This window comes from Ranitomeya variabilis, chromosome 2, assembly GCF_051348905.1.
Source record: "Ranitomeya variabilis isolate aRanVar5 chromosome 2, aRanVar5.hap1, whole genome shotgun sequence".
NCBI lineage: Eukaryota > Metazoa > Chordata > Amphibia > Anura > Dendrobatidae > Ranitomeya > Ranitomeya variabilis.
In genome coordinates this window covers 841,179,539-841,195,548 of record NC_135233.1, presented here as the reverse complement: position 1 = coordinate 841,195,548, position 16,010 = coordinate 841,179,539, and the positions used below count along the sequence as shown (strand labels likewise).

The following is a 16,010-nucleotide window of genomic DNA, read 5'->3' as shown; positions in this document are numbered from 1 at the left end:
TGTAGTTCCTGAACAAACTGATCCTGCATTTGCCAGTAAATACCATGGTGTGCCTCTGTTCCTACCAGCATGGAGTTGCTTCATCCTGAGAGGAACTGTGTATTTGGGCCATTTGCAGTAGCATCTTGCACTTTTCAGTCTCTTGGAAGCATGACGGTGGGCGCGAGCGAGATTGGACTTTTCAGTGTCATAAGTTACCAGTAACTGTGAAGCGAAGCATCATTCTGTAACCACTATGGGACGTGCCTAGGGTAACATTTCTGGATATTGATGGTGTCTTTCCACCGCTGTTGCGTTTGCTCCAGAACTGAGGCCTCCATTCTTACATGAAGGTCATTAACCTATTAGTCTGGAGCATATAGGGTCTATACTAGCCATGGTGACATGGTCCATCCTCCACACTGAATATGAAAACACTTCTACAGTGTAAGAGTAAAGTATAAATTAAATTTCATCTGTTTTACTGCATTTACACTTACTTGCTACCTACCACTTTATAAATCCTCGTCCGTAATATATACGTGCCGTATACAGATGCACATACTGTGTTTTGGGGCTCGGTGGTAGAATATTTCTTCTATTAGCAGCTGCTGTCCGACAGCGTAGTTTCCAGAGTTTTCTGAGGAATGGTGTTTACAGTCGGCAGGTCACAATTGTGGTGGAAATTCCTGGCGGGAGCTTTTGGCACCCCTTACACTTGCAGTGGTGGTTTCTGTCAGCTGCGGACCCTCACTTGCCGATCTGCCTGTCTGCGGATTGCATGCCTTGACCAGCTGCAGACAGTTCTGTGCTCCTGCTGAGATAAACACTTTTTTTTAATATAAAGAGCTTGGTTACCCTGCTTTACAAGCACTTTTTGTGTGATTTTGGCAGGCAAGCCATATTCTGGGAATTTGGGATTCTGTACAGTATTACCTTCATACAGTTCTAGAAGTGCATATATTTCCTAGATAAACAAGGCACAGAATCTTTATAATTCTTGAGTATACTTTTTATAAGTTTTCTTTATTGTGAATTAATATAATTTAATGACTGTCTTATTTATTTTACCCCCCTCTTATAGTGCCATTAATTTTCACAGCTTTTTACATACATGATGATGGGCACAGTGCCCATTGAGACTCGCAATCTAAGTTAGAAGTTAGTCTTTTGGTGTGTTGGAGAAAACCCATGCAAAGAGAGGGAGAACATACAAACTCCTAGCGGATACTGTCCTTGGATTTGCACCCAGGACTCCAGCGCTGCAAGGGTTCTGGGTTCAAATCTGAGCCATCGTGTTACCCCGTAAAGTGAGTGCTGACTGCATTTATGACCTTAAACCCCTTTTTAAAGCTAGCAGTGGTGATTTCCATTCTGAGATATATATTCTATTCATCAGGCTGTTCTCTTCTGATGGGTGGCGTAAATGCCTCTTAATATGTCCTGTACTTGGGTGAACAAGTGTTTATAAGAGTGCAGGTTCCCGATCATTGGCCTGTGTGAACATGGAAGCGAACAACCCTCAAAAATAAATGGCCTTTCTTGTAATACAAGTCAGCTTGTGTGGTTTGCAAACTAGGGAGCACGGTCTTTGATGGCCACATGCCCTATTAAGACACCAAGCTAGTAATTGGTTCACAAGCCACCAAGATATCAAACCAAAGAAAGTTATTAATATGAACTACAGTAGGTTTTTTCCTATCTGTGTATTTGTGAGAGAGAGCTGATGGTATCTGTGGGGATGATGGAGCTTCTATACTGCCACGTTCAAATCTCAAAAATTGGCTTGGCACCCATGAGTTCATGGTGTATATGTGCCAAGTAAATGTGTGCAACCAGATGGGCCCATTCTTAGTCCAGGCGAAGGGTTCTTGTAATAGATCGCTTGCATCTGTCACGGGTCTTTTGAATGCAGGAGCCATGGCTATTGTAGCAGAATCTTGGGTGATTATATTTTACATGGTAAATTTGATGGTATACACAGTCAAAGCAAGAGGTGTGCATTGAAGGGGTAATATGTAATGAAGCAAAAAGACAGGTACTGGTATAGCAAGCAAAGACGTCAAAGTTGATGACTGGTGATAATTTATGTGAAGTTAAATTGGACCATAATAACAGATAAAAACATAAAAGATGTCAGGTATGTGAATTCTAGTCTTATGCCTTTAGGGGTTGATGCAGCAGGGCAGCCGGATGTACGTTGAACTGCTTGGATCTATAGAGATGAATAAGCAGAGGACGCAGGTGGATCAGCGGAGCTGGAGATACTGATGCAGACAGCACACAGGAATAGCGGAGCTGAATGGAGAGTTGGTCACCTTCTTACAGCAGTGTGGGTAGCACGCAGACAGCAGAAACATGCCAGCTGTAATGTAACTTGCCTGCCAGGTTGAGGGTGTGCACGGTGCCTGAGATGAGACTAGCAGGTTGGTAGGTAGCTTGATGCTGTAGACCGCACTAGGACCAGCAGGACTGAGTTGGTGGTCGGAGCAGCTGAGGAGATACTCTGGCACCTGACCGGACAGAGCCAAGTGGGAAGTGTGGCTTAACTCCAGAAAGCATATGGAGACAGAGTGAACTATACCTGATTATTCTTGTGGAGCGCAGCCGGCCCTGAGTGATGACATCAGAGGTGCATGCTGTGTTGCCATGGTAACCCGGCACAGATGAACACAGAGAGCTCCCAGAAGCTGGTGCTGGAGACGGCATAGAGGAGTTGATTTCCAGGGGCAATAAGAGAGGGACAGCCCAATACAGAGTTTTATGGAAAGTTACTGCTGAATTGTTGTTTTGTGGAGAAGTCAAGTAGTTGATAAAATAACCACATGGGGAGAGCAGACAGATCTCGGGGATTGTATGTAGATTTGTTTCCAGCCGCCATTTCCCTTTATGCATATGTTTAGGGACCAATTAATCATTAGCATATTTTTTTTAAAATCACTTATTTTTATATCATCAAAGTGGCACACACCATTCATGAATTTTTCACCAAGTCAAAAATTGTCTTTAACTGTTTTGCTCTAAAATGTCACAAATGGTTAAAACCAAAAACAACACTTTTTATAGATGATTCAATAACTGCTGTACTTACATGTCTAAGGGGTAACCTTTCTTCTTGTGGAGAGTGACATATCAGCTCTGGCATGCCAAGCTTTTGTCCAAAGTCACATTTCAAGGCTCGCTAAAGGGTCAATAGTGACTTGTAGGATTCCTGCTTCCAACAGGTCAATTACTCCAAGAGGGAAAACTGAGTACATCTACAACATATTTCGTGACTTTTTGAAAATTTGCAAATTAAAAAAATTAATAAAAATAGTCACACTTATAAAATAAGCTTAAAATAGGCACACATGGAAAGAATTCAGTGCATACAATAAATAAAACCCAAAACCCAAACACTTGACAAAAACGAGCACAATAAAGAATTGCAGTGTGTCTGTGTGTCTGTCATATAAATTGTACAGTCATATACAATTTTACTGAAGTTTCTTTTCCCAGTGATATTAGCCTCCTTAATGACAACACAGGACAGGTGTCTTGCTCTGTAGTGGTCACTACATTGACAGCTGTCTTGTCCCTATAGCTGCTACAGTCTCCAGAACACCTATTGTTACTCATCCCTTCATAGTCATTGGGGGAGGGGAGAGCATGTCCTTTATTGATATAGCGGCTGTATCTGATATTTCTCCCTGTTGGGAGAGTGTAAATTCTGCTGCCCAAGGAAACCTAGTTAGGCTACTTTCACACTAGCGTCGGACGACGCACGACGAATTGCGACGTACCGATGCTAGCAGTGAATGCGCTGCACAACGGGGGCAGCGGATGCTGTTTTTCAACGCATCCGCTGCCCCATTGTGATGTGCGGGGGGCGGAGTTCCGGCCACGCATGCGCGGTCGGAAAAGACGGGAACGACGCACCAAAAAAACGTTACAAGCAACGTTTTTTGGTGGCGACGGTCCGACGCACGACAGTTGCGATGTGTGGCAATGCGTTGCACTGCATCACTAATGCAAGTCAATGGAGAAAAAACGCATCCTGCAAGCACTTTTGCAGGATGCGTTTTTTCTGCAAAACGACGCATAGCGACGTGCAGTGCACGATGCTAGTGTGAAAGTAGACTTAGACCTTGTTTAGACAGTGCTATTGATGCACATGTCTTGTGGTTCAGATGAGATCTCGTCCCACCAGGTGTGACCGATTTTTGGAAATCTGAATGTCTTTTATGGTCTCTCTTTAAAGGGAACCTGTCAGCAGGATTGTGGACAGTAACCTACAGACAGTGTCAGGTCGGAACTGTTATACTGAATAAATGATACCTGGGTGATGAAATCTGCCATGCTGTTGTTATTTAATCTTTATTTGTAGTTTTGAGTTAATAATGCTTGTTTGTTCTCCGGGGTAGCTTGTGGGGGGTCTTCATGTGGTGCTCTGCTTACATATTCATCTGTATGGCTTCTGGCAGGTCACTGATCCCTCTCTGACCTGCCCCCTAGTTTACATACTGCATAGAATGTTTAAAAAAAAATAAAAAATTATTCATCAGGCAGGTGGTGGCAGCAGTGCTGTAGCATGATATGGGAGATAATATGCATATTTTTGTTTTATTTACACACACAGTTTTGTTTTAGAACAAAAAATTTTGTTTTCTAACAAAATGATGCAGCCTGCCACGCCTGCGCAGTATATCATATTCCGAGATGCTACAACACAGGCGCCTCTGACACCATCTACATTTTTTTTTCTACCAAAATGGCGGCTCCTGCGCAGTTACATCTACCAGAATGTGATAGATGCTACTGCGCAAGCGTTGCCGCCGGCGCCATTTTGTTTGAAAGAAAAAATAAAATTTCCGAAACAAAACTGTGTGTAAATAAGACAAGAATATATTAACCCTGCTATAATGCTACAGCGCAGACGCCTGCCTGATGGATGAGTTTATTTTTTAAACAATGTTATCTCCACATAAAGCCCGCCCCGGAGCACAAGAATCTCATTAAATGAAAATACAGATTAAACCACCACAAGACGGATTTCATCACTCGGGTATAATTTTTATCAATATAACGGCCCCAACCTGACACTATAGGTTACTATGCACAGTCCTGCTGACAGGTAAAAATCCGCTCCGTTACAATGAATACATATGGGGAAGCCATGCAGAACACTGCTGTTGCAGGTAGGCTTTCAGACTGACCTCAGTAAGGGTATGTGTCCACGTTCAGGAAACGCTGCGTTTTTGACGCAGCGCTGAGCCGCAGCGTCAAAAACGCTGCGTCCAGATGTTACAGCATAGTGGAGGGGATTTAATGAAATCCCGTCTCCACTGTGCAGGAAAAAACGCATGCGTTTTTCCCGCGAAAACGCACATGCGTTGCGTTTTTTCAGAACGCAGCATGTTGCTACAATGAGCAAAACACGCAGGAACACCGCAGGTGACCTGCCAGTGACCTCAGGTGCATTTTTGGTCAGGATTTTACTTGCATAAAATCCTGACCAAAGCCTGTAGCAAACCTGAATGTGGACACACACCCTAAGGCCGGCCTCACACTAGCGAGTTTTACGGACGTATGAGCGCATAAACTACGTCCGTAAAATTCGCATTACACACGGCCCAATGAATCTCTATGGCCCAGCTCATATCAGCCGTATATTACGCATCCGTAATATACGGTCTTGTACGGCCGTAGAAAATCGCAGCATGCTGCGTTTGTCACCGTATTGCGCAAAAAAAATCGCCATTGAAAGTCTATGGGGGCGACAAAAATACGAATTACACACGGACCAGCAGTGTGACTTGAGAGAAATACGCAGCGGTGTTAGTGAAAAGCCGGTAATTCAATTGCCAGCTTTTCATTTCTCCTTCACAAACCCGACAGGATATGAGACATGGTTTACATACAGTAAACCATCTCATATCCCCTCTTTTTTTGCATATTCCACACTACTAATGTTAGTAGTGTGTATGTGCAAAATTTGGGCGCTGTAGCTGCTAAAAGAAAAGGGGTTAAATGGCGGAAAAAATTGGCGTGGGCTCCCGCGCAATTTTCTCCACCAGAGTGGTAAAGCCAGTGACTGAGGGCAGATATTAATAGCCAGGAGAGGGTCCATGGTTATTGGCCCCCCCTGGCTACAAACATCTGCCCCCAGCCACCCCAGAAAAGGCACATCTGGAAGATGCGCCTATTCTGGCACTTGGCCACTCTCTTCCCACTCCCGTGTAGCGGTGGGATATGGGATAATGAAGGGTTAGTCACCTTGCAATTGTAAGGTGACATTAAGCCAGATTAATAATGGAGAGGCGTCAATATGTCACCTATCCATTAATCCAATTTCACATATATCGCGCTAAATTAAATATAAATACAGAATATATATATATATATCTATATCTATATCTTGAAAATAAGAAAAAAATCGGACCGCACCAACAGTTGGAGAGAGATGTGGGAACTGCTCACCTGCACGCTGACGGCCAAAGCATCCAGTCCTGGGTGCGAAGTTCCGTGGGAGAGATGCAACTGTAGATGTCGGTAGGAGAAGGAACGCACTCTCAGGACGTCCGATGCAGGTAACTTTATTGTTGTATGAAAAACATCTTCACAACCGGGGGTGCTGTACAAGGAATGCGGCGAAGCTGGACAACACAGCACCCCCGGTTGTGAAGATGTTTTTCATACAACAATAAAGTTACCTGCATCGGACGTCCTGAGAGTGCGTTCCTTCTCCTACCGACATCTACAGTTGCATCTCTCCCACGGAACTTCGCACCCAGGACTGGATGCTTTGGCCGTCAGCGTGCAGGTGAGCGGTTCCCACATCTCTCTCCAACTGTTGGTGCGGTCCGATTTTTTTCTTATTTTCAAGATATATATATATATATATATATATATATATATATATTCTTTAACGAACATTTGAGCACATAAATCCATTAGATGTCGGTTTTGCAAGCCTGCGAAAAAATATTGCAGTGCGGATGCCATACGGATTACATACGGAGGATGCCATGCGCAAAATACGCTGACACACTCTGCCTACGGATGACATACGGACCACTATTTTGGGGACTTTTCTGCGTATTACGGCCGTAAAAAAACGGACCGTATTTACATACGCTGAGTGTGAGGCCGGCCTAAGGGTGAGATCACAGTAGGTGCTTTTTCAGCATTTTTTTTTTTCTGCAGTAAACCCTGATCTCTTGGCAGGAAAGAAGCTGCAGAAAGAAAGCACATTTTCCTTGGTTTTTCTTGCTTTTTTTTATTGTGTTTTTGTGTGACTTTTGCTGCGGTTTTGGTTTGCTTGATTTGTCTCTTGTTCATGCTGATAGTTGTGTTGAAAAATCCTGTTCTATAGAACCATGTTTTGGCACAAAAAACACAGCAAACCCTGATGCCTGCATTTTTTTCACCACCCATTCATTTCAAGAGGTGAAAAATGCTTAAAGCTGCAAAAACGCCCAGTGTGAACTTAGCCTAACGTTTGCAGGTTTATACTAATGTAATGACTGATGATGCTTCTAGTGATTTTAATGAAGACTGTTGAAATCTGTGTATTAATCTGCCATACGATTCTTATAATCTGGCATCTACGGGGGTCTTGTTCATCGCTGGCACATTTTCTGGCTTATTGTGTATTACAAGACCTCCCCCCAAACCCTGGCAAGACTAGATTCCCAGTGGTTAGGTAGCTCTTGTATATTTTAATAGTTTTAACGCTTTTCCATTGCTTTTTCTTTGTGCAAACTGAAATACGGTAGATCCCAGAGAAGGGGGAGGAGAAAAGAAACTGTACATGGAGCCATTTGGGGTACATAAGGCTGCGGACTGACAGATTGTGTTGGCTTTCACTGCTTGGTGATGACAGCTGGCCACAATATGCATGGCTTTCTCTAGATCATTGAACAAAACACAATATACAGCATTTTATTATTGTACATTTTACTGTACAGTGTGATAGGTTCCCTTTAATAGCACTTATATAAAAGAGTAAATGTGTATGTCAGCAGTCACACTATCACCCCATTTTTTAAAAATTAGATAAAAATAGTGTGAAATAGGGGCAGAGCTGGGCTTTACATTAGTGCCTTTTTGGTGCCTTTACACCCCCGTTAGGCTGCCGAAATACCTTTGTGAAGTGGCCGTTTTGTCCTGTCACTCAAGTTGGTCAGGTCGGATGGGCGTGGTCACAGCGCTGTTTCTCCCCCAGATCAGGCTCATCATTACGTTGGTGGCGTAGTGGTGTGCGCATGTCCAAAGAGAAGATCCACTGCCCAGGAGATTCAAAACAGCGCGGTCTACGCTATTCGCCGTTTACCGGTGGGCGCGCGTGCGCAGATGGAGCGCTCTGCTGCCCGGGGCTTCAGGAAAATGGCCGCGGGATTCCGCGCGTGCGCAGATGGAGATCGCGGTGGCCATTTTCCTGAAGCCCCGGGCAGCAGAGCGCTCCATCTGCGCACGCGCGGCCACAGGAAAGATGGCCGCGCCCACCGGTAAACGGCGAATAGCGAAGACCGCGCTGTTTTGAATCTCCTGGGCAGTGGATCTTCTCTTTGGACATGCGCACACCACTACGCCACCAACGTAATGATGAGCCTGATCTGGGGGAGAAACAGCGCTGTGAACCACGCCCATCCGACCTGACCAACTTGAGTGACAGGACAAAACGGCCACTTCACAAAGGTATTTCGGCAGCCTAACGGGGGTGTAAAGGCACCAAAAAGGCACTAATGTAAAGCCCAGCTCTGCCCCTATTTCACACTATTTTTATCTAATTTTTAAAAAACGGGGTGATAGGTTCCCTTTAAGTTGATGAGTTTGTTAGCAGATGCTTCTTCAGATACTCCAGAGTAGAGTTGAGCGACCCCGAAGTTACAAATTCAGGAGTTCTTACTGGACATTAAGATCTGAACACAGTTCTTTGGAGTTCCTGGTGAAGTCTGGGAGGACTGGGAGACAGTTTCCCAGCTCCAAAGTTTGGGTTCTCATTGATTTCAATATGGTTCAGGTACAGGTTGGGTGCCGACTGAAGTTGCAACTTCCACAGGTCCGCTCACCCCTACTACGGAGACCCTTTTGAACATGTCCATTGAATTTTATGGACCTGATTTTCTTATGTGGATTTCTATGGTGACATATGGCTTATAGTAGCTTGTGTCTGGGAGATTTTCCCAATTTACCTTAAAAGAAAGTGAATACTAGATGTGACCAGTCCAGAACCAAAGTGGTAGGTGGGTGTTTCTAGTGTATAATTTAAGATTAAAGAGTTAAAATCCGACCTCTTCACCCTAGCTCCCCCTGAGGGTATGTGTGCACTGTTGTTGTAGACACTTGGAAGATGCTGGCAGTGTTTTACCTGGAAGCGTCTTTTCTGACAACATTTTGGAAGTCCTCAGCGGCGGCTTTGCCATAGGGATTGTTTTTTACTTTCTATAAACTAGTGGCGGCTTCCAAGAATGGATTGGTCACGTATTTTTAGCTGCTTCGTGGTTTTTGAACGCTGAAGCTGTTAAAGAAGTGACAAAAGACGGAACATATGATACCAAGTCATTTTTACTCTGCTGTGCGCATGTTCACTTTTTTTTTTTTTCTCTTTAGTCGAAAACCAGGTAAAATTTGCCTGAAAAAGGCATTGTGTGCAAAAACTCGTTGGAGGACCGTTACTTCTCATACACATCTGCATGACTCTATTATAACTATCATTTGCTAATGTGTAAGGGTAGGTGTCCACGTTCAGGATTGCATCAGGATTTGGTCAGGATTTTTCATCAGTATTTGTAAGCCAAAACCAGGAGTGGGTGATAAATACAGAAGTGGTGCATATGTTTCTATTATACTTTTCCTCTAATTGTTCCACTCCTTGTTTTGGCTTACAAATACTGATGAAAAATCCTGACCAAATCCTGATGCAATCCTGAACGTGGACACATACCCTTAAGGGTATGTTCACATCTTTCCTTAACTGGGGTTTTCTGTTCAAAAAGCAATGTAAAAAAACAAAACTAAAAATGTTTGGCTCATTATTTGGCAATTTTATTGATGTCACTTTTGTGTGTTTAGCTTTTTTTTTTTTTTTTTTTCCTTGCAGAAATTCCACGAGAGCTTACACATTGCCTCTGTTTCCACATAGAAGAACAACACTGTGTTTTCTTTAGGTGTGTTTTCTCCTTTTAAGTGGGCAGCTTCTTCAGAGTTTTTGTATTTTTTTTTTTTTTTTATTCCTTTTCTTCTTCACATGTGATTTTTGGAGCAGAACTCCAAAGAAAAGTGAACATTCCCTTAGAGTACAGTTGCTACCTAGCTATTTTTACACTTCCAAATGTAAATGATGGTGAATTTGGAAATCCTTACCTTGTGTAAACTTGGCTACGGTTCAGCATCATATAATATCTGTCATACATAAAACGACAGACTGGGTTTTCTTACAGACCTGACAATAAGGACTCCTGCACAGGAATCCAGAACCAGCCAGACACGGAGAACAGCTGCATTTGTCAGTAGTTATTGGGCTATGTTATAGATGGTGTGAAGCGTCGGCAGTGTATTATCCGGTTACGTGCATAGGTTGGTTATTCCGCCATGCCTAGAATACATCAGTCTGCACTGTGTGTGGGCTGCAGGGACAGCAGGTGGAAGTACAACACTGTGCTGTCATTCCACCCATGTATTCTGCATTTCTCTGCGGCTTGTGCTATTGTATGTTCCACATATACAGTATTTTCATGTCCTAACCAGGTTAATGGTTTCTGGCAGTCTCGTTCATTAGGCCATCACATTAGAGCAGATTCTTGTATCTCTGAGAGCACTAACCACCCTGTTACTGTGTCTGCTCCTCTGCCATGTAGGTTTGTTCAGCTGTGCTTCCAGCTCCACTGTGGAACCCTTACCAGCAGGAATCCCTATACTTATGTCTGCTTTTATGGTGTTTGGGTCTTCCTGGAGCGGACTTTATTCAGAAGGTTTCTGTTATTGGGAGTGTCTGCTGCTGCTTTGCCTCTACAGACATCTGTTACCGTCCCGAGGGACTGTAATTGGGTGTGCAAGTCCCAGTGATGCCTGCTATGTTTGCTGCGACATTAAAGGTCAGCGCTTGAAGAGCATCCGAATCCTATCCCCTTTAATATGCCATTTGGTTTTTTTTTATAGCGCTGATTCCTCACTTATTTTCTGCTGCTGACTGGGCTGATGTGAAACACATTGCTTGAGATTTTATCCTCCGTATATCCGCCGTGCGCTACTGCTGGAAGACGCTTGTCTTGTGTGTGCATTCATTTATTAGTTTATTGTTGTTAGGCATTTCTTCTAAAAGACTTTCATGAAAGGGGTGTTCTGGCCCCTAAAATATATGTTCTAACTATCCTTATACCCTAAAAACGTTTATAACTTGCTTTCTTACACAACACCGTACACTTTTTCCCTAGCTAATCCCTAAATGTGTGTGTGTGTGTGTGTGTGTGTGTGTGTGTGTGTGGTGGGGGGGGGAGTTCTGCATGTGATGTTTTGTTTGAAAGGAGTCTCAAACGTGATGTCACTCCCCACATCGTCCATTGCCTGTCACAGAACATCATCAAGGGGCAGCGCTGCAGTTACTCACTAGTTTCTTGCATCGCCGCCCTCTGATGACGTCCTGGATACTGGCTGATGGATGGTGGGAGAGGTGAGTGCAGCGCTGGCACTCGGCATCTAACTGAAAGAAGAGGTCTTCAGAGGCCGGACATAGATGCAGTAAGTGACACCAGCACCTCCCTAAAATTATCATGAGGTGGCTGCTCTGGTGCCGCTGCTTTTATCACTGTCCCCTGCTGGCGATTCATTTGTGGGCAGTGCTAGAAGCTGTGGCATTGCTGAAAGATCTGCTGCAAATCCTCAGCGTTTGCACATACCCTTAAAAGGGTTGCTCAGGCTTACCATGTGACTGCAGACTTGTGAATCCTTTGCTCACATCATGTGCTGTCAGGAGTCTCTCGAGCCGATAGCGAGACGGAGTAGTCATGGGACCGCAAGTATGAGCTATGCATACTCCTGTCCACATTCTGACTAGACTTGCGTGGCCTCACTGAGTTCACTTCCATTGACTGAAACTGCACTCCTCTGGTTGTAATGTGGCCAGAAACATGCATATTACTACTTGCTGTCACATGACTGCTCGGTCTCTCTGCCGGCACGGGAGAATCCTGACAGTGTGCCATGTGAGGATTCACAAGTCTGCAGTTAAAATAACCCTAGACAACCCCTTTAAGCGGCCAAGCAATTCAGCAGCATATTGGCTTTGTGTCTCATCAAATTATTGTGGGTGTTGGAACTCCTTAAACGGGTTGTTCACTATTAGGACAACCCCTTCTCATACCCCACACTTGGCCCTGCTAAAATACAAAAGCCTATACTCTCCTCCTGTGCCAGAGCCATAACTGCACTCGCTCTCCCCGGGGATCTCGTGCGATGTTATGACACGTGACTCTGGCATCCCTCTTCGCCATCAGACAAATTGAGCAGGAAGAGGCAGTCCGAGATCAGCTGCGGCACAGACTTCCTCTTCATGTTCAATTTGTCTGAAGGCAGAGACAGTGACACCAGCGCTAATCGGGCCCCGGGGTTACGCGTCACAACAACCGCACAGGAGCCCTGGGGAGTATGATTGCCGGCACAGGAGGAGGGGGGGGATAAGCTTTTTTTTTTTTTCTTCATTATTTTTCTTAATTTTTATTTTTTATTTTACCAGGGCCAATTGTGGGGTATGACAAGGAGTTGTCCAAGTAGTGGACAACTTCTTTAATGAGAATCTGTCTTTTCACCCGCCATGTCTGAATTAGTAAATGTCTTCCAAATTAAATACCAATTTTGGGTCATATTTTAGTATTCATCTTTGTTTTCTTGCTATGTGGCATATGGGCATTAACATTCCACTGGCGAATAGGAGGTATGCGCTCATAGTCCAAATTATGATTTTGTAGGGGGCTGTCATTTTGTCACTTGATTGCGCCCCCTCTCTAATTCCTCCTAGAAAAGTGTCACTAGGGCTGTCCTCGCACTATCCACACAATACTGGCAGTGTGTGATTGTGTAGGCACATGCCCTATTAATGAAAGTATTGGCCCACTTATCTGTATATCCTAACGTTTCCAGAAGGAATTACTGAGGAATGGCATTCTACATAGAAGGAGATGTAGCAAGTGCCAGAGGCACATTTTGCGGTGTCCCATACTACTAAGCACAACTATTAATTTTTCTCATAAATCTTTCTCTTCACGTTGTTCTGAATTCTTCATCTGTTTCTTGTAGGGTGGTGAAAGAAGAAATTTCTGATGATAATGCAAAGCTGCCATGTTTTAACGGAAGAGTTGTATGCTGGGTGAGTAATTCAACCCACCCTCCACTTTCCTGCTTCAGTACTTCCATGATCCTCACAGGCAGGCATTCCAGCATACAGATGGTATACAATACCTGCAGGATGGGTGATGGCTCCAATCCTGGCCTTTTCTGCATTATAATCAATGTTGACTTCTTGCTGCTCATAATTGGAGGCGGCTCCTTTTTTCTGCCCCTGTCTGGAAAGTAGAATTAAACAAAAATTCTGCAAAAAAAAAAAAAAAACATATTGGGTGACACATTCCCCTTAAACTCTTGTGCTCTTCCAAATTAGCAGAAGCTCCCTTGACGCTGGTATGCCTATCCCAGCCTCCTGTTAGGCTACTTTCAGACATAGCGCATTTTTGAGCGCTATTTTGCGGGCGCTTTTCAAAAATGCGCAATGTCATTTTCGTCTGCCGGCAAAGTGAATGAGAAATTCACTTTGCCGTTCAGACACACCGCAAAAAAACGCGGCGCTTTTGTCTGCAAACACGCCGGCGTAAAAAGAATTGACATGTCAATTCTTTACGCAGCGGCGTGTCTGCGTATCCCCATAGGGCCCCATATTACCGTCCACACACAGCGCCTTTGTCCTGGGTGTCGGCGTCTTTGTACGGAGGGGTTGACACCCAGGACCGGACGTGACGTTGGACAGGAAGAGGGAAGCCCCCGCCCCCCAGTGAAGCAGCATAAACGTGGGGCTGCTGATCGAGACGGTAAGTATCCCCCGTGTGTGTGCCCCCCGTGCATGTGCCGTGTGTGTCCCCCGTGCACTGTATGTAGTGGCAGCATGTCTGCACTACATACAGAAAGCAAAAAAAATGGATGCTCACCTATCCCATGGATGGATGAGGCGTCCGGTCCCCTCCGCGGCTTCCAGCGTCTGGCAGATCAGCTGATTGTCTCACTGACACAATGCTGAAAAAAACGCAGCTGCAAAAAACACAGCAAAAAACGCAGTGTGTGAAAGCAGCTGCGTTTTTTCCCTTTTTAAAAAAACGCAGGTAAAGCAGCAGCAAAATACGCACACTTAAAAATACGCAGCAAATATGCTGTGTGTGAAAGTAGCCTTATTGTCATGCGTTGCTTCAGCTTGTCTCCCATTGAATCCTTAGCTCCATGCCTTTGTCTTTCCCTTACTTGGCTGTCTTCTTCCTATCTACATACTTGTGCCGTGAGTCATGGCGTGCACCAGCTCTTTCTACTTTCAGAGAATGGCTGACCACAGGCTCCTCTATCTTTTTGGTCTGTAGGTCAGATGAGGTAATAGGATTTCCGCATCCATGGGACTTTAACCTGTAATTCTAGAAACACACTGGACCTTTCTAGGGGAAGTAGCGGCCCACCAGAGTCTCCTATCGGGGTACTATGTGTTCTTAGGTGTAAATTATCATGTTTGTGTGTTAGTATTATATACACTTCTTGATTTAATGGTTTGCTGATATTAACTATAGAAAATAATACAAACGAAACACATTTTTTTGGTTAATATGAAAATTACTCACAGATTTGAAGAACTGAGCAGAGTGTGTGTGATAAAACCCCCGGTATGTGAAACTCCAGCAGCGGGCTATCTGCCTTCCATCAGGCATGCTACCGCCCTAGTCCTCTGTTTGGGTGTGTCTTTCATCACACGGTGGCAGTAGCCGCTGTTACAGCACAGACGGCTGTCAGGTTTGCAAATACTGTTTGTGTGGTCACTGCTAACACTTCTCCCTGTCTCTACAGCTGGTGTCTGCAGACGGTTCGCAGTCGGACGCAGGCTCTGTGTGCGCTGACAGCCATTCTGATTTGCCGCCACCGATCGAGCGGACAGGGGGCATTGGAGATTCACGACCACCATCTTTTCAGTGAGTATATACGTTTTTTGTTCAAATTGGTGGCATTTTGATTTTATAAGGCTTTTGCCAACCAAGTAGCACAGACAGCCCTATGGCCTTGTGTGTAACCTGTCACACCCAGTTATCCCGTTCACTACCTGATACTTAAGAGTTTAATTAAATATTTACCAATTTTTCCTGTATTCTCATATTTTAAATTATTTACTTCTGAGAATTCAACCCTTTAACGCAAAATGATGTACATAGGTTATAGCTGTGTATTACAGCCAGGACCTGCCCCTAACAATCGCAGGTAGAGTTGTGCTCTGCCCACGATTAACTTGTTAAATGCCGTTGTCAATCTTTGACAGCGGCATCCAACATGTGCGTGTCATTAACTCCTCCCATCGGCGCGCCCGTGACGTCATCACGCATCGCCGTTTGGTTGTCATGACAGCCGTGGGTTAGCTGATGACCCCCGTGCCTATCATTACCGAGCGCTTTTGAAATCCTGCCTATGGCCGGGCTGCAAAGGAGACAGATTTCTGCTATATGCAGAACTCCAAAATTGTTTTTTTTGTTCTCCGCATTTCCCCATAAAAGTCTCTAAAAAGCAATCAAGAAGTCACACATAATAAAAACGTAATGGCGCCCCGCAAAAAAACGCCATCACACCGCTTCATCAGCTGAAAAATAAAAATGTTTAGGGTCTTTGGAAAAAAGCCAGAATTGTTTTATTTTAAAGCACTTGGAATTTTTTCCCCATTTTCCAGTACACTATGTGGTAGAATACATGGTGTCATTAAAAAGTACAACTCATCTCACAAAACGACAAGCCTCCATATGTCTGTGAACAGAAAAATAAGC

General features: G+C 44.3%; 1 protein-coding gene across 2 annotated transcripts in view; it reads left to right on the top strand.

Annotated features, from left to right (window-relative positions):
- DVL3 (dishevelled segment polarity protein 3) overlaps window positions 1-16,010 on the top strand; it is a 112,025-nt gene that overhangs the window by 14,580 nt on the left and 81,435 nt on the right. For both annotated transcript variants that reach the window (XM_077290139.1, XM_077290140.1), the window contains exons 2-3: window positions 13,255-13,324; window positions 15,052-15,173. In XM_077290139.1, coding sequence (XP_077146254.1) covers window positions 13,255-13,324; window positions 15,052-15,173 — 192 coding nt within the window. The remainder of the gene's footprint in view (window positions 1-13,254; window positions 13,325-15,051; window positions 15,174-16,010) is intronic.